This window comes from Morone saxatilis, unplaced genomic scaffold, assembly GCF_004916995.1.
Source record: "Morone saxatilis isolate NCDOM2014 unplaced genomic scaffold, NCSU_SB_2.0 Contig15, whole genome shotgun sequence".
Lineage (NCBI taxonomy): Eukaryota > Metazoa > Chordata > Actinopteri > Moronidae > Morone > Morone saxatilis.
In genome coordinates, this window is record NW_023339707.1 from 20149922 (window position 1) to 20168773 (window position 18852).

The 18852-nt window shown below is 40.0% G+C and overlaps 1 protein-coding gene across 1 annotated transcript in view; it reads left to right on the forward strand.

The window, feature by feature from the left end:
* The first annotated feature begins 1664 nt into the window (after nt 1-1664).
* The window catches only part of camta1a (calmodulin binding transcription activator 1a), a 271771-nt gene continuing 254583 nt past the window's right edge, over nt 1665-18852 (forward strand). The window contains exons 1-2 of the mRNA XM_035657274.1: nt 1665-1858; nt 15707-15810. Of these exons, the coding sequence (XP_035513167.1) occupies nt 1834-1858; nt 15707-15810 (129 nt within the window). The 5' untranslated portion in view covers nt 1665-1833. The remainder of the gene's footprint in view (nt 1859-15706; nt 15811-18852) is intronic.

Consider the following 18852-nt stretch of genomic DNA (forward strand, 5'->3'; position numbering starts at 1 on the left):
CCTTGCTCAAGGGCACCTCGGCAGTGCACAGGAGGTGAAACTGGCACCTCTCCAGCTACCAGTCCACACTCCATATTTTGTGGTCTGTGGGACTTGAACCGGCGACCCTCCGGTTCCCAAGCCAAGCCCCCTACACACTGAGCTACTGCCGCCTCAAGAGGGTCAATTTCAACCTGCAACCAACAATCATTTTCATTTTAAATCCCTTAAAACATTCATATATTATTACTAGTGATATTAAGTTGCGAATAACAGTATTAAATATAAATTCTAGGTGTAACAAAAATGAATACTTTAGGTACACGTATGCCTAATTCTAATGGTATTTTTGTCTGCATCCTATCCACCTAGGAACAATTAAGGCAAGGGGAGATACAATCACTTCGCCACATTAAGCTCTTCCATTAGTTTAGTATTACTTTGCTTGCAGCAGCAGCAAGCAGTTGACTGTACAAGGCGCGGGAGCGGCAGGCTGCAGAGGAGCTGTCCTTTCAGCACCACCAGCTCAAACTGCATTTCAGCACTGACGGCCACCATCCTGTTAATATAAGGTGAAGGCTGTCCTTAAGTGCTGTAGTCGACGCCAGTGCCAAGAGCAACGTCTATTAAGCACAATGATGTGTAATTAGATTGCCTGTAGTCATTTAGCGTGGCCACGGGCTTCTATTGTCAAGCCTCCGTAACTGACCCATAATGATGGAAGTTGAAAACCTTGACAGCATAGTGGAATAACTTAAAGTAACTGTGTTGGCAGTGGTCTTCAAATCTGTTTCTCACATCGACCTCCACCCCTCCTCCCTCCACCTCCCCTCCAGGACCTGACAGAAGTGTTTAGATGGGCTCCACCACCAGCCCATAATGTGCGCATATAAGAGGTTTGATCCACATCTCCGAGAAAATCCCCGCAGCCTTCAGCATCATGGTGCAACTACTTGAAATCAGTTAGACGTGTCTACGAGGGAACAAACTAGCCCACAGGCTTTCAAATGTAAACTGACATCTGGACACTTGATTGATAGACTGTGCAGACGGTTACTGCTGTTTGATGTGTGTCAAATGTTGTATTGTTTGTTTTTAATAGGCTAGATGGACCCTGGAATTTCCTGCAAACAGTTGATACTGCAGTAGGTTATGGTAAAAACAGCCCTAAAATCAAAACTAAAGAATACTGAGTCCTAATTAGCTGTTATGATTATCTAATAATGACGGGTGTTACCAGTTGTATGAAAACAGGCAAGACCTCAGCTATCAGTTAGGATCAGCAGACTTAGCTCTAAAGATATGTTTAAATAATAAAGGCCATTATAGAGTTATTAATTATTTTTTAGCAGTGAGGAATGAAATTGTTTATTCAGTGTTAAACTTTAAAGGGACGGCTCAAAGACAATAGTCACAATCTAATTAGTTTTTAAGTAAGGGTAAAATATGTAGCCCTAACCTAATAAACACTGAGATTTTTTCTAATGTAATAAAGCGTCACCATCTTTTTAACAAAAAACGCCATGCCAGACCCGCAACGTCTCTGGGCTGTTTTAAATTCACTGTAAAAAAAAAAGAAAAGAAAAAAAAAAGAAAAGAAATAAATAAATAAATAAAAAAAACCCAGAGAGAAAAAAAAAACAAAAACACGCTGCTGGTGTCAAGGTGAGGAGAGATGTGTTTTTCATCCCGGAGCCTCTCTGTCAGTCACCGCCTCACAGCCAATGGTAAGTTCGCCTCGACCGGACCGACTCGCCGCCTGCTCCTCCAGTCCCTCCTCGTGCTGTCCTCGCCGTGCACGCGCGTGGTACCCACGGTCGTGAGGAGGAGGAGGATGTTGCGCGTGAAGGGGAAATGGCTGCCGAAAACAAGCCGGAAGGTAAGAGAAATATAATGGGATTAATTTACTAGTATGACCGCTGTGTGATTTTAGAACAGTTGCAACTCCGCGCGGGGAAGACACACGCGCGAGGACAAGTGGAGAAATTTGCGGAGGAAAAAACGGCTCCGCTGTTTTTTCCTCCGAATAGGCAGCTAAAACGTGGAGACATCACCTAGCCAGCTAATATTAGCTTGCATTCTAGCCAGCTACTATTCCCATCGTAGCCCACATTTAAAGCACGCCACGGGGACAAACACTCAGCGTAGTTCAAGAACCGCGTTCGCCCTTTATTTTGCTCCGGATTCCGGTCAAATGGCGAGCAATTCAAGTTGTTAACAACAAGGCTAAGTTAATGACAACATGTCATTGGCATCGACTAACTTCTTCCCTTATTACCCAGCTTTAAAAAAAAAAGAAAAAAATAGAAAGAAGCGGCGTGGTTGTGTTAGTTTATCTGTCAACAAGGGCTCTCGTCTGCAGCCAATATTTGCAGCTTGTTTTGAGAGCATTGCGATCATTATTTGGACCCCCTGTTTGAAAATGTATTAGTCTAGTTTTTATTTATTTTGTAACGTCTTGAAGAGGGGTCCGCTCAGTCTCCCCCCTCCTCCTCCTCCTCCTCCTCCTTTGGAGCGCGAGAATTTTCTTTGGGCATTCAGCGATTAGTGTTTGCGAGTCAGAAGTGATGTATTTTTTATTTATTTCTTTGTTTTTAACCGAGCGGATATTAACGTTGTGTTTTCCAAATGCCAATTACACCACTTGGCCTATATTTGGTTTTAGACACGGGCATCAAAACGTTGTAATGCCCGCTCGACTTGCAATGCCCTATCGCACTTGAAATGAAATGCCATCACACCAGAGGAAGCAGGGAGGATGGAGAGTAGGATTTCCAGCAGCCTGCCCATTAAACTACTTTACACATAAGACAAAATGATGACTTTTTTTTTTCCTCCCCCTCCCTCCCCCTATCAGCTTATTTCTTACGGCTCACTAACTTAAAATGAAATGCATTAGACTTACTTATTTGCTGTTTAGTGGGATATTTTACTGCAAAACATATGCATAAGAGATCTGTTCTTATTCAGATAGGCCAATGGAATTTAGGCTGAATAATTAAGCAGCACACATTTGAAAGTAAGGATCAGATGAAATACATCAAATCTAAGGGGACTAGTTTCTCTATCCAAATGCATGGAAGCTTGTATGAGTATGTGAACTAGACTTGAATGAGTTACATATCTCTAATTTCTGTTTCACATTTGACAAGGATGACGTTCTCAATATGATAAAAAACTTAAAGCAACTTAGAAATGTGTTTTATAGAATGAAATGCTTGAGCATGTTAACCATATGTGCATGTTTGATTAAAAAGTGTTCCTGTTTATGTTCATGTCATTTTGTTTATGGTCTCAGTTATGTCATACTTTTAAATGTTCAACTTCAGTTTTTTTTTTTTTTAATGAGCAAAATTGAGCAGAATGATAGGTCATAAATACAGTGGCGTGCTTTTGGGGCTAAACTTGTGGTATTTCTATATTTATTGCTTTATATTGACTATCAGGCTGGAGCAAAAGAGTCGTACCAAGACTTTCAAATTGGCTGCGCAATTTTACAGAGAGAGCAAAAAAGATTTCTACATAAACTGTTGTGTCCAGCTGTTTCTGAGCTGTTCATACCGTATTGTTACAGGCTTGGAAATTGAATAGACTTCTGTCGGAGTTTGGTGTCAGTAACCTCAAACACAAATTCTTTTTGATGTAGAATTACTTTAATGTTTCAAATGAGCGCAAACAAATTGCTTCTGTCCATGTGAGGGGGAACGATAAAAGACTGGGAATTCAGTTTGTTTGGATGTCAGTGTGCCAACCACTAAACAGAGTCCCACCAGGGGGTGGTATTGAGCTACAGAAGCACACTTATTATATGAGGGATCAGTCTGTGGCTATGACAAAAAATGAAGACATCTGGTTTTATGATAGTAATGACTTCACTGTGGTGTATAGTCCTAATGTATTCATCTACATAGCTGAACTTAACAAATAGGCTCCAGTTGGTAATCTCGGTGCCTCTCCAACACAGGGAGCTCTCACTGAAAACCCTGACTTCAAAGTCCCATTGCTGAGCAGGTTAAGTTATTTTCAGTGTTCCTGTGAGGCCGGTCAGTGGAAAAAGGAGGAGGAGGAGCAAGGGGAGCATAGCGAGAGAGAGAGAGAGAGAGAGAAAGTGCTTTATACCTCCACATAAATGCGATGTCGTCTCATGCAAACCTGGCCCTTACAGCTTTTACATAGAGCTGTCATGCTCAATCTTTACTCCTACACCCCGGTTCTTTTCTTTAGTTATGGCTGTTCATTAATGTAGAACAGGCTTTTTTTTTTTAATGTACATCACTGTTACAGTTTTTACATGACATGTCCCTGGATGCCGGGCAGCCACTGAGAGAGCGGAACAGTGTTTCCTTAACCTTTTGTCCTTGTGGTATGCGGGCAGTGCTGATCTCTCTTAGTTGTTTGGCAGCTCTTATGATGGCCCATAACAACTGAGGGTTACATCTTGTGTTAAAGCCAGGGGCCACGACCCAGTCTCACTCCGTGGTGTAATGTTTACATCCTGGGGTATTTCTCTCCAGCCTAACTGATTGTCAGGGCTCTTGGGGGGTATTTTTTTTCTCTTCACACTCATAAAAAGCAGTGTGGGTCTGTTACTTTAAGTACAAGGCCTGGAGGGCACTGAAAAGACAGCCTTGAGATGTCTTACATAGAGACTGCTCTGGATACAATTTTAGTCAATGTTCTTATGAATCTACCAGAGCAGATAGTCATACAAACTATTGCTATACAAGGGCCACATCTGAGAAATCAAACAACGCTTTTGTAAGCAAAAGCTACAGTACTAACGCTTTTGTGATGTTGCTATTTGGCACAAAAGGAAACACTGCAAAGTTAAATCTTGATGCTTTTAGCCTCTGAAGTCAAGGTGTCAGGGTTTTTGTAGCCCTAGCACATCAGTGTCGCATATTTACACTCATTTAGAATGAGACAAATGCCAGGCCAGTGATGGAGGGGTTGTTAACTGACACATAACGCTCACACAGGTGTGTTAAAGAAACGACATAAAGCTAATGCAGGATGTTTGAACTTCAGTAATCAACGAAAGGCTGCTTTCTAAAATGCAGTGAATTAGGCGTGCAGCCTCGGCTGGGCAGGAAGGGATATTTCTCTTTTATTTTCAAGAGGGCGCAGTTAAAAAAAAAGTTTCATGATGTTATAATTTCACTCAAAGTTCAGGGTGAAGCGGCGGCAAAACATCAAGTAAGCACGCAGTCAGCCATTAACTTACAAAAGTGCTTGTGCAGCAATGGTATAAATATTTCTCCGCTGTTTTGTAAAGAAGGATGAATTTAACCTCCTCGTGATGTCGGACGACTCGCTCTCCCAGTTTTGTGTTGAATCAGGCGCTACATTTTTTTTTTCTTCCCCTAGCCTCTTAATTGAATCAGTGAGGTGTGGATGGATGGGACCCACGTCCGGTCTGTGGTTGCTGAGACGTATCATTCCTAATGCCTGCCTGTAATAGACCTTTACTGACTGCTTTGCACGGCCTCCACTGATTGATTGTATTGATTCATCCAGTTTACCACTGATACAACAGGGAGTGTTATATCAAACCATTCCGGAGCTACAGTTACCACACTTACCCTTATTACTGTTCATATCTACAAAAATATTCAGTCAGTTGAGAGCTTCACTGTTTTAAATGACCATAGACAAATGAAATGTGCTTTATTTACATGATTATTATTCATATTTCTTCTTATTTTTAGCATCATCAGCTTTTGTGTGTTTTAAATGCATTTCAATATACTGTCTAGCTTCTGTTGATATTGCTTGCATGGGGAGTTTGCTCAGTTATCACAGGCTGGGAGAATACTTCTTTTCCTCGATTTTCTCTACTTTTCTCTTTGCCTCCTGAAGGACTGAAGAAAGTTCGTAATCCGGATCGAATGTACAGATCAGCAGTGTGTTATGCTGGCCATGGTCCACCTAAGAGTATCAGTGATGACACAGAGACGAACAGTAAGAGTCAGTTATTAATACTGCATTGCTGCTCCAAGAGGCCACTAGCCGGCCAATCTATTATTCATTCATTGATTCATTTATTTACTTCTTGATTTCATCCGTCCCCATGCCCCCTCCTTCTTTTATTCTCCTCCAACACAACACCTCCTCCGGCTGCTCTGTTGATTGAAGTGTCTGCTTTACGGGATCACGCTGTCAATAGCTGAAGTGTTGTCGTTAACTAAGAGTGATTGTTTCAGGTTGAGGCCAGGGGATCAGGACCTGAGCAGACCCTCAGAGAGAAAGCTCACGTTTTGAGCCCTCAATTACGGCCCTGTACTTGCCTTTTCTCTGCCTTTACTTAAACCTGGATTTGATCCGGGGGGGGGGGGGGGAAATCAACCCACGTTAACAATGTGACTCTAAAACCTTAAAAAATTCAATGGTGAATGACAAAAATATTTATGCATTGTTGGATAAAAAAAAAAAGAAGCACCCTGTGATATTTTTTCCTTCAAACGGATTAATCTTTGGCTTTGCCTCCCTCTCATTACATTTGTGCTCTATGAGAACTGTAGACTAGGGGCAAAGAACAAAGACAACACAACATCATAGCTGAGCTTTTTATGACTTGTAAAAACCAGCTTCTGCGGGAATTGCTTCAGTGCACTTACAAGTCTGTGTACAAGTGCTATTTTCTGTCACAACCAAAACAAATCAGTCAGAAATATAGGCCAAAGTCTTGACTTTATTCGCGGGTGATTTTCCCTTCATTCCTCTTTAGAAAATGTGTCTGAATTTTAGCCTCTGTCTCTACCCATTGAAAAAACTGTCCTCTGTAAAGCAGATTGTTTCTCAGCAGAAAGGAGCCCCTTCATTGTTAATAAATACACCAGTCTCTTCACTGCTGGAAGACTCTGTTGATCTAGACTAGAGACTGGGTAATTAAGTGTGCTCATGTATTGTCATTTCTAAATAGAGAGTCTGAAATCACCCCGAACCCCTTGTTAGACTCCTCACTGGATTTCTGTCACTAGGAGAGCTCTGCTGCACCAAATCTTTCTGGTATTCTTTTGAAAGAGAATGTTTTGAGAGATTTAATGGGAGGGGACTGCTTGTGCAGATCTATGAAACAGGGATGCAGACTGTAACATTGTTGATAGACTTTCTCGTTCCCCCCTCATGCGTGACAGCGGTGACTGACAATACGTTTTGCCAGTCTTGCTACTTTCCCTCATGTTATTGCGTGGTATTACAGTATCCTGCACCCATGTCAGACACCCTGTTTAATGCGTTCAGCCTGGAGGTTTTTCTGCCTCACCAGGACACTCTGTAGCAGAACACAGCAGCTCAAACAGGCAGGTAAACCATTGATCTGAGTAACCGTCTGAGTAATTGTGGGAGTAGTTATGACACAGAAAGAAGGGCTTTGTTTGTGTGCATGTGTAAGCGAAAGGGAGAAAGTGAAAGAGAACAAGAGCAGGGGAGAGGGAGTGAGAGTGAGAGACCTCACCTTTGCTCTCCTTGAGATGGGATTTTTATGGATGGGTGAGCTTGGTGAGGGCTGAGAACACATAAAGAGTCATTTTCAGTTTGTTGCAGGCAGTTAACCGTGTGTGCATGTTTGTTGAACTTCCAGTAATAGGCCTAGGCGTTTTTTTTCAGCTGTTTGACTTTTTGACACTCTTCCCTTATTATGCACTATACTACTATAACCTCATGGAGCCATAGTGTGTCCAGGGCATAACCATTGCGGAAACAAGGAATTCTGCCATGCTGCACATGTTGCGTATTGTGTGGTCATACCACAAGTGCATCAGGAATTATGTTTAATGGATTCTCTTACTGGCATTCAGACGTTTTTGAATCGTTTCCACTTGGTGGGAAAAAAAACACCTTTTGCATCTTTTACAACAGCTGTTAGTTGTGTAACATAGCAACGCCATGGTTAAGTTCAGCCAGGCATTTCTCTGCTTGTAGGCGATTAGTAATTTCACTGTATGTAAGAGTGTTTTCAGACGGGCTGTAGGCCAAATGATAAAGGTAATTGGTTTCTCAGTCCTACAATAACACATGGCTATTTTAAGCCTACATGCTCTGCTCCATGTCCCCATCAAGAGCCATCAGGCGGTGGGGAGACCGGCCCCTGGACTATGGGCCAATCATTGTTATGACTGCCAGGGAAATTTGACACTGCTTATATTGCCCTGTGTTGTAGTAAAGCTCAGCTCAGGATCTCCCACAAGCAGTAGGCTATAGACTCTGGTCTAATCAAGTTCTCTGTTCACTAGTGGCCCAGTACCAGTCTTTCTTGTTGCAATATAAAATCAAATATATAGATATTCAAGACCTGCGGAAATGAAATAGTACTTTGCCAGGTTTTGTGATGTTTCAGGCATCTTGAAATGAGTGATTTTGGACTTTCATGTAAAAGAGAGCTATGACTAAATGTAATATATTACACAGAGCTAAAGGGAAATTGATTTTTTTTCTTCTTCGTATGTTCAAAACTATATGGAGTTAATGAGAGGTTAATGCATTTTTTGAATGATTAATGTTTGCTTTAAAAATATTAAATGGGCCTGGAAGTCATGACATTTTGCCGCAAATGATTAGTGTTGCAAGAATTTTGGGGGTTTAGCTGAATTAAAGGAAAGTGTCCTAATCTGAGGGCTACAGGGCATATATCCTATTACTGTAACTACCTTCGCAACAGACCCCTGCTGGTTAAACTCCCTTTCCACCTTTACTTCTCCTTTCACCTCTCACAACCAGATTGATCACTTTTAATTGACAGCATGTCATCAGTTGACCAGAGCACCTTGGCTGTCTGAGTTCACCTCTGCTTCATATTTAACAGCATTCTTTCTTTTGTCTACATTTGATTTTGTTCATCTACCATCTTAAGTCCACTCTGTCACTGGACTGCTTTGACATCTCCTCCTGTACATCTGGTCATGACACTTAGTGCATGTCACATCATCACAATCATGGATTGTTTCAGATAATAAAATTTTAGATTTCTCATCATGTCCAGGCATTTCAATAACTATATTTTCACATCCATTTTTAAGAAAACTGCATGCCGTAGAGACTGTTCCTTTCAAATCCCATGCTACAGTTGCAAGTACAATGATTTAAATAAGAAGTGATGTTTTACTGTTTTTTTTTCCTTTCACTGTGACTGCAGAAGTGTATGAGTGCTATTCTGTCCATATAATACAGGGATTAAGGGATCAAAATATCTGCTGTTTCTTCAAAAGTAAACTTTTGGAACAAACCCTTGGTGCATCGCCTTTAAAAGGACTCATTTAGGCAAATAAACGGAGTTCCCTTCATTTAAAATATATCCACCATATTGGCAAATATGCAAAAAAGGCAATTACCTCATGATGTTAAAGTTATGGAGTTATGACCATCATTAGGATCGAATTTTGAAAGGTTTGCTATTTCCTTTTATAGTCAATTTTGTTATCTACGTACAGTAACAGTAACTACTACTGAGAACTCTTTGCTTTGCTACAGTTTATGTGCAGCAGATGAAGTATTGAGTATGAGTATGTTTCTGTTTCTGGTAGTTTGTAAAACCCCAGTTGATGAAATATGTCGGAGCTAAGCTCATTTGGCTAACTGGGCTAATTTTGGAGCTAAACTCTTCGGGGCATTTTGGTCCAGCCCAGTGGATGGCTGTCATCCAACCTAATGATAACAGACATTGCCATAGGCCTAATTCAGTTTCACAGCACTTTTTACTGGACAGAGATGAGAGCCAAATATTTATCCACAGAACTGTTAGCTCTTCTGTGTCACCTCCCCCATGTTTCAGGTATAGCTACAAAAGAACAGATACTGTTCCACAGCTCTTCACATCCTTAAACCGTATTAACCACTGAACTGTTGTGGAAAATGCTTGCATTCAAACTGTTACTTTGGATATGCACCGCCAGCAGCGATTTGTTGAATGATCTATCGCCAAAACATTAGCTTGCAATTTCTCCACAATGTGGGCACAGATTAAAAAGAAAAACTGTCACTCCCAGAGCGCTCTGAGACAGAGACGGAAGAGAGAGGGTTTTGCGTTCAGGGCTCGGATATTGATTAAAGATTTGTTTTTGTCAGCCTTTCCAGTCTCATGACCCTCGCTCTCGTCTCTAGGGTGGGGCTAGAGCAAGCTAGCATGACAGATACCCTTAAATTCGGCCCAAGTGTTTGCTTAGCAGCCAGGATCAGTGATAATCCAAACATCAGCACACAGAAATATATATCTTTATATCCATTGGACAGAGGGTGATGTGAATTACGAACGGGCATGCACAGGCTGCCTCTGTTCAGCACACAAATGGCCAATGATGGCAACATGAAAGCTGCAGACCTGTAGCCTCTGTGGAACAGAGCTCCTCTCCCTGTTTAGCCTTTTGTATGTGAGCTCGCTCATCAAGACCTAGAATGTAATTGGCTCCAGCGTGCCAGCTCAGCTCAGCACATCCTCTCATGTAACAAGCTCTGGTATCAGCCTGTCTTGCACTTTAGTGTTTTACAACCAAATAGTAGTTTTCTGTGTATCCCTTTCTTGGCTAATGTACAAGCAGAGTCATTAAGCCTGCTATTTAGACTCCCAAATAAATATTAAACCTAACAGGAGAGTCCACAGGAAATGCAAAGAAGTGCAGCTCCTTTCAGGCTTTGATGAGCTTTTGGTTAAGGAAAAAAAACAACCTACATTCACATTGTCAAAGCCAAGTTTTTGTGGGTAATTTGTTGTTTATGCACTGATCAAATCAGAAAATTTGATTAGGAAGAGCTTGTCTATATTCTGTAAACCTATTCCAAAGCTGGCATCCAAGCTATTCACCTGTCGGTTGTTTTCAGCTGATGCACAGACTACAATATATGTGGATTTCCATGCCACAGTGGACTGATCTTTAATTAGTAAGAAATACTTTGTTGGAACGCTCACAGTTCCTCCTTCACATCTGTGGAAATGCCCGGTGGAGGGAACAGTAGACACACAGCAGCTGAAATATTATTAGTGTAGATAAATAGCAGCTGAAAGAATGAAACCGTTTAGAGTTATGAGAGCTTAATGCTGTAGAAAAGAAACCTCAGCACTCAACAACAGTTACGTTGAGCTCTCCTTTGTGTGCTTTGAGAGCCTCCTAAGAAACGTTCTTGTATAAAAACAAGGCCCCTCTCAAGTTAGACAAGGACTCCCAGATTAGAGAAGGCCGACACTGAACATCTGAAAAAAAGAGGAGCCACATCTAAAACACATGGTTTATTTAACAGCGTAAAGCACAGTGCACTGTGTGAAACATGACAACAGTTGTTCTGTTTCTTCAAAGAAAATACAGTCGTCCATATCTGAGATAGATAAAACCTTGAGCACAGGGGGCCTCTGTATAATCTGATGTTAATGTGCTGTGTGCTGTCAGAAAGCATCTACTGTATGGACCATGTGTATGTGAGTTAAAAGACTGGACAGCTTCCTGGTTTGCAATTATTTATACTTATCTTTTTCCTGTTCATAGTTTAGTGTCATTTTAGATGTGGAAATTAAGATCCACACCAGCAACATTTCTAAACATGTCACAGCAAAAATATGTCAAATAAATGCAACAATTAGTGTTTCGTTCACTGGTGACGCTGCAAACACCAGGACAGCGTTTCTTGCAGTAGTTGGCTTAATTTCGATCTTTTAAAATGACCTAGAACAGGTATATTGCTAAAAGGCACCTATCTTAATACATATTTTATGGCTGAGGACCAGTAGATATATACTGTCATTATACTTACTATTGGGTTCCAAATCTTTTGCACTCAGTGACTGTCTGAAATCCATGATCCATAGACATCAACAAACACTTGGCGTGTTCCCTTGTGATGCTCTGCCAGGCTTGTACTGCAGCCATATTTATTTCTTGCTTGTTTTGGGGCCTCTTTGCTTTCAGTCTGGTCTTCAGCGAGTGAAACACATGCTCACTTGGATTGAGGTCAGGTGACTGACTTGATTAGTGAAGAGCATTCCACAGATTGGACATAAAAACATTTGGGTTTCCTTGTCAGTATGTTTAGGATCATCTTATAAATGGGAGACTATGAATACAAAAGGCTTTTCCACACGGTTGTTAAAATGTTAACACCATCACATACTGAAAGTCCGTATTCATGGAGAAAGACTGTACTGTATGTCTTTTCTCCGTGCATTGAGATTAATCTAATCTAACCTGTGAGGGAGGTTGCAGGGCGGTGACGGGAGAGATGCGAGGCAAATGCTGTGTGAGGTAAAGGGACAGGTGCATGTTGGTGTTCTGAAAACAGCGGTAACTCTGTTTCTGTAGTTTAGTCAGCAGTTGGACCCACAGCGGTGGATGTGGCACACAGCTCAAGGAGGACTTCGCGGAGTCATAACTCAGTCAAATGTGAACACAGATACACGTGTGCTTCGATTTGGTGTGACTCTCAGAGGATATCAGGATCCATCAACATAAACATTTCTTAAATTTGCTCAAAAATAATAGAAAAAAAGAAGCGCCCCTGAACTTTGACTGAGAATTATAATGGTAAATGATTAAGAAAGAATAAAGTAGAAATTTGTAATGTTAGCCACAGCTAATTGATTGATTCATGGCAACTGCTATCAGCTAATGCAAAATATAATAAAATAAGAAATTATACTTTAGAATATAAAAGTTTCTATTTTTTTAAGTTAGTAAGTAAGTAAGTAAGTAGTAAGTTTTATGTTTACAAAACATCAATGAATGTATCTGATGGAAACTATTCTTCTATGTCTCAACAGGCTGAATATTTTTCACATTCAGCACGTTACCATGCACATTAGTAATCTGATCAATCCCCAGTTCCAGCAGTAACCTGATTCCAGAAGCTTCCATGTAAGGTTAAGGGATTAAAAGAAACCCAGTTAACACCTTGTTAGTCCTGCAGTGTTTACACAGGTTGCTCTGTTGCTTGGGGGTTGTTAGATGACAAATACAAGAGTGGCATTTCAAAGTAAAATACATGTTGTAGTTGTGTCACCTTTTCTTGCGCACGGCATACTGAACTAAGGTGTGTTTTGCATAGTTCGGCAGAGAGAATTGTAGAGCCACTAATACTTTGCACAGAAACATGTTGTGCAGTGTAATTATAAGGTTGTGAAAGGATAAAAAACCACAGAGCTTTTATTGCTTTTGTCAAGATCCTCTATGATGCATATTCTCATCCCAAGTATTTTAGCCCGCTGGCAGATTGAGCAGACATATCCCCCTACGGTAGATTTCTATCTCGACTGTCGGTGAGAAAATCCTCAACATACTTGAGACATATTCCAATTCAGCTCCGTCTCAGTGGTGTCATCGGAGGGTGTGCCAGGGGGGCAGCACTGAATCCTGAGTAATCTGTGCAGAGGCAGACTCGCCATATGCATCTGCTGCTAATGCTGTCTGTCGGCTGCAAAGAGAACATCTTCGGAGCACATTTTGTAAGATGGGAGACGGCTAAGACTTTGTACTGACCCGTACTGCGTCTGAGTGTGGGTCCAATGTGAGTTTCTATTTGTGAGTGGGCTTCCTCTTCTGCACCGTTTCACTGAAAGATACCAAATCTGTGGCGCTGCATTAAAGCTAGAGGTGCTCACCTGGTAGAAAACATACCACGCAAAAGGGAGAGTCTTTGCGGCAGTGGCCCGGGTTTGAATCCTGCCCCCCTCCTCTCTCCCTTGCCTTTCAAGCCTCTTTCTTCTGTCACTATCGAAATAAAATACAGCAAAAATACAAAAATAAATAAATAATAGCAATAAAAAAAAAAAAGCCACACTACAGCCTCTCGCTTGTTTTTAAGCTGATGCCGTATAAAAACACGTCCGCACATAAACACAACTTCCTTTGTTCTTTGGTACCTCTCTGATCATTCAGTTGCAGCGTGTTTCCCACTTCTGACAGTGAAAGTGCTCTATGGGTACCTAGGAGCAGATGCTGCATGTGATTCTTAATTGGGCGAAGCGAATGATTACAGATACCTGCGCAGCTCATATAAAACAGAGTCTACACGCAGAATTACAGGTACAGATGGAAATTGTAAATACTACAGGTCTACTCCTGCGTTCCTTTGGGAGCGATGATGTTCCACCTTACGCGTTACACTCAGAGGCTCCAAGCCAGCTCCATCTCTGTGGACCCACTGTGTTCATTCCTATTGAGTTTTCCATATGGTGGTGTCTGAGCAGTAGCACTCGGTTCTTGCTGTGATGTACAGCAAACTACACGCGCTCTTGTTATACCCTTATAATCAAGTGCACTACTGGCTTATTTGTATTGGCTTTAAAGTGGTATTTTGCTTTGGTTGAACTTTTTCTTTTTTTCCCCCAGTCAACCATTGATATCAGCTACCCCAGGGATCCATAGTCAGCACTCATATTCAGGCTTTTCTCTGTCTCACCCTTTACTTATTTTCTCCTAGTATCCAAACCTACACATATATAAATGTGAAAGAATGTTGGTTTGTAGTTGTAATGTATTTTAAAGCTAAATGGCAGTATTTTTGTTACCTTTAGTGAATTCATTTCCGTTCAGTCCGCACACATTAAAAATGAATAATAGATTAATGTGCACATACTGGAACATTACCTGGATGAACTAACTCTATATCCAATATGTGCAGTGTTAGAGTTTGTAAATGCATTAGGAGAGTGGTATATACAAGATATTAGATGCTCACAGTCTGTGTGAATGGGGGACAGGAATAACCTAAACCTTACTGGCACCTACAAAGACAAGAAAAGCTCATATTGTTTGCTTGCTGTGTTTTAGATGATATGGATGGTGGGATATTTCCTCAATGATACAGTCTTACATAAGTCTCTATTGGCCCTTTGTAATGAAACATAAGCCTTTTCCACACAGACTTTTCTGATGTTGATGCACCTGATATTACTTTATTTTGGACTAGTACTGTAGTATTGTCTTGAACTTAAACAGGCTTCCTCTGTCATGTCACTATGATTGACACTCACTGCTTTTTTGCTTTTAAACTCATTGTTCATGATAAGATCCTTGCTTAGAATATCCTCATTTTATATGTAAATTGCTAAAATGATTGCCACATAAGCCTGCATCTAATGCTCCGATAAAAAAAAACTCCCCAACACTATAATAGGATTTTTCATGATATTATAAATTCAACATGTTTTTTGTCCCTAAACAAATATAATTTGTTCACACTTAAGCCATCTGCATATTTGAGCAGAAAGAAAGCAATAGAATGAGATCAACATTTGAATGCATCCAAGCATGAGGGCGCCTTTAAACCTTACTGCTTTATAATGCTTGTGAACTGGTTGTGAAATGTAAATTCTAGACTGAACGGCATACATTATGATGTAAGCATTGGGCCTGGTAATTGTAATTATTTCCCTGAATAATATACCACATTCTGGCGTGCCGCACACAGATTCCCATACTAAATCCCCATACACTATAAAATCACTCAAGGGTGTTTATTGTGTCTAAATAATGAATAGACACAGCCTTTACAAGTTGACAGTGAAAAATTTCCGGTGAACTCCCCTGATAGAATGCATTTCACAGTAAAATTATTTAGCTGAGCACAAAATAAAAATGTATGCAATACTCTATTCTTAGATTAATTCCCTAATTCAGTTGGGGATAGTCATTTTACAGTCAGCATTTTGCTGCAGAGAGACGGATAGACTGATAAAGAGGGAGACGAGCAAGTCAATAAGGTATGAAGCCTGTGCTAAATTTTCTGTTTTGTCTTGCTCTTGTTGTAGATGAACATGGACATTTGAAAATATACCTGCCCAAGAAGCTGCTTGAATGTCTACCAAAATGCACCTCGCTGCCAAAGGAGAGACACCGGTGGAACACTAATGAGGTAAGGCCACCTGTCCTTATCACACCACTTTCTACTCAATCCATCTCTTTACAAAGGAACCCATCCATAAGACACTTTTTTTCTCTCAGGCCTTTTTCAGACGGCTTTGTAAGCCGTGTGAACTCTCTTCAGAACAACAGAACACGTTTGCATTAGGTTCCCTGATTATCCATCAAAATATCCCTATTGGAAAAATAAAACTTTCTCTTAACTGCTCTTAGTTTACATGTTTAACTATGTCATGTGAATACATAATGTATGTAGATATATATTAGTTTTAATCGGTTCACTGGTGTTCCCCTTCAGATTTTAGCCAATTCAAATCAACATGATTGTTTTAACTATATGAAAGGTTTTTCATGATTTATTATTTTTTATATATTTTATATATCATTTATTTTACATATATTACATATTACGTTTAGTGCAACTTCAGAAACAGTTCTGAGCACTAACGCTCTGAGCTTAAAATTTATCTTCTTAATATTGACCCAAAGCTTTCGCTGATATTTGTTTTTAGTTGCATCACAAATGTTTTTCCCTACCATAGGGAATTCATTCATTCATGGATAGCTGGACCTTTAATGGTGGTACAGTATGTTTTTTGCTCGAATGTAGGATTAAACCACACAATTAACAAAACCTTATTCCCCTCAATCTTCATGTTTAAATTAAGAGAGTTGTTGAAGTCTGTCTTGTCTTGTAGTCTATGTTCAATCTGAATTTATCAATGCTCATTCTGCAGGGAAACCCTGTTTGGCAAAAATCGAAGGTTAATGTCAATTGCATGTTGAGTCAAAAAACTTCACTGCTGATGTATTTAGCAAGCATTGTGAGGGGCTCTCCGTGCACACGTACACATGTTTAACATTGGCGCTGTGATAGCTCAAGGTGTCTCACATTTGATATTTGCATCACATTAGGGAAGATAACACACCACTTTACATCTTCTCTCTTGAAAATCAAATCTGAAAACGCTTTGCTTTCGAAAGAAGATGTCACAGATGCCCTTCGCTACGGTTTACCTATTTCTTTTCCTAAAGGCCAGACATTTTTAATGATTTTTTTTTTAGCACTTAATCATTTTAGAAATGTTGTCTTGTGTTTGTGGAATTGCAAATATAAGTATGCCAGAAATAGGTTTTTATAGAGGAATGGGAGTTTCCTGAAAATGTGAACTGGAGAATTAGTTACTGCTGCCTGAAGCTATACACACATTTCATTGATTGATCATTGAGTGGATCAACGTATACAAAAGTTTTAAATATGTTATACTTTATTTCCCAACAGGGACTGATTGTATGTTGCTTCATTTGCCTCAGAACTCATTTGCCAACCTGCTCTTTTTCTCAGGGGGACAAGTTGATGAATTTATCACTTTCATTTCCACTACTGATAGATGAAAAACAGTTTTTTTCATTTCTGAGAATAACTGGTAGTAATTAAGCCCAAATACGCACGGTGACAAATCTTAAAACCGATGTGCAAAAATCAACCATCCATGCTTTTGATTAACACATTGTGACCATATAAATATAGTCATCTGCAGTGATGAAAGTTAATTGACTGAAAAACAACCAGATGATAAGGCACCAGACAGGCTTGTTTCTAAGGAACAGGATATTCAAAAAGGCAATCTGTCATTAACATACAGTTAAATATTATTTTACACAACTTTTGTGTAGTCAATATATTTTAGAAAATAAAAATAGGAATTTATTTATGTGGTACAGATGTGGATCTTTAAAAATAGACACAATTACAATGTTGATTAATACAGCAAGAAAACACATATTATTCATTATACTTATACTGTACATCACCATCCAAGTCCCCATCTGTCATATCTTTGATCACTAGCCCTGCCCCAGTTATGAAAAAAAAAGTATAACACTTGTGTGTTTCTAATTGGTTGATGCTGTAACTTGTTTGCCCTGTCTGACCTGCATTGTGCTGCTAGCAGTCTAAATTAATTAACATGGCTTAGAAATTGATCTCAAAATGTAAGTCTAAGCATTTGGTCTTGATAAATGCTGTCGGCTACAGTTGTTAGCATGTCTTGTCATTTATTACCAAATTTAATCATTAGGGGCATATTTCAGGAAAAACACCATGTTGTGTAACTGGACTGCAGATTCCTGAATGTTTGGCGGCCTGATAGGATATTGGACAAAATGAGCAAAAAAAACATGGTTCTAGTGGTGTTGTGGTATGCATGCCGGTAGCGTTTCACAGGGTTGAAGAGAGCAAGGCAACCTTTCCTAAAATCAAGGTCATTCTTTTTTGTGCAGACCATGCAAATCAGAGTGTTTGTGCCTCACTGGTGGCAGACAGGCAGGAAGGGAGGGATCAGAGAGGCTCTTGTCAGTGCAATTGTGTGACTCTTAGTGAAAGTGACACCTCATAAATTCTCTGCATATTTCTGGCCCTAGCTCAGCATGCTTAATGCAATAATTTGCCACTTTTTACATTTAAGGAATCTCAGTAGTCTGGTTGGTTAGAGCTGCTAATGTTTATTTGATATTATGTATTTTGCCCATATAGTTTGGTGACTTTATTTTTGAAAACTAGTGATGTTGGCTTTCAGATAATATAACATGGACTCTCCAGCAGACATGTCGGAGGTCCACAGGTTGTTCAGTTGGCTCATTTTCACAGTAAGGTGGATATTTAGAAACATTCATCAGTTCATCTATTAATTGATTGATTGAACTGCAGCTATTTCAAAAATGAAGTCATTTTAAAAGCCAAACATTCTCTGGTTACAGCTTCTTAAGTGTGAGAATGTGCTGCTTATTGTAACACTAAAATTGTGTTAGGGACTTTTATCTTATCTACAACTTCGACTTACCTACAAAAGAGCTGTCATAATCTTTATTTCGCTTCATATTAATTCACTTAACACTCACATTTATCTCTCTTCAGTGTAGCCAGGTTATTATATATCTATTTTATTTGTATACATTCACATGGTGGACCTCTGAGAAGACACTATTTGCAATTTGCATTCCTGATATGCCTGCTAAACTACTTAGAAGTCCC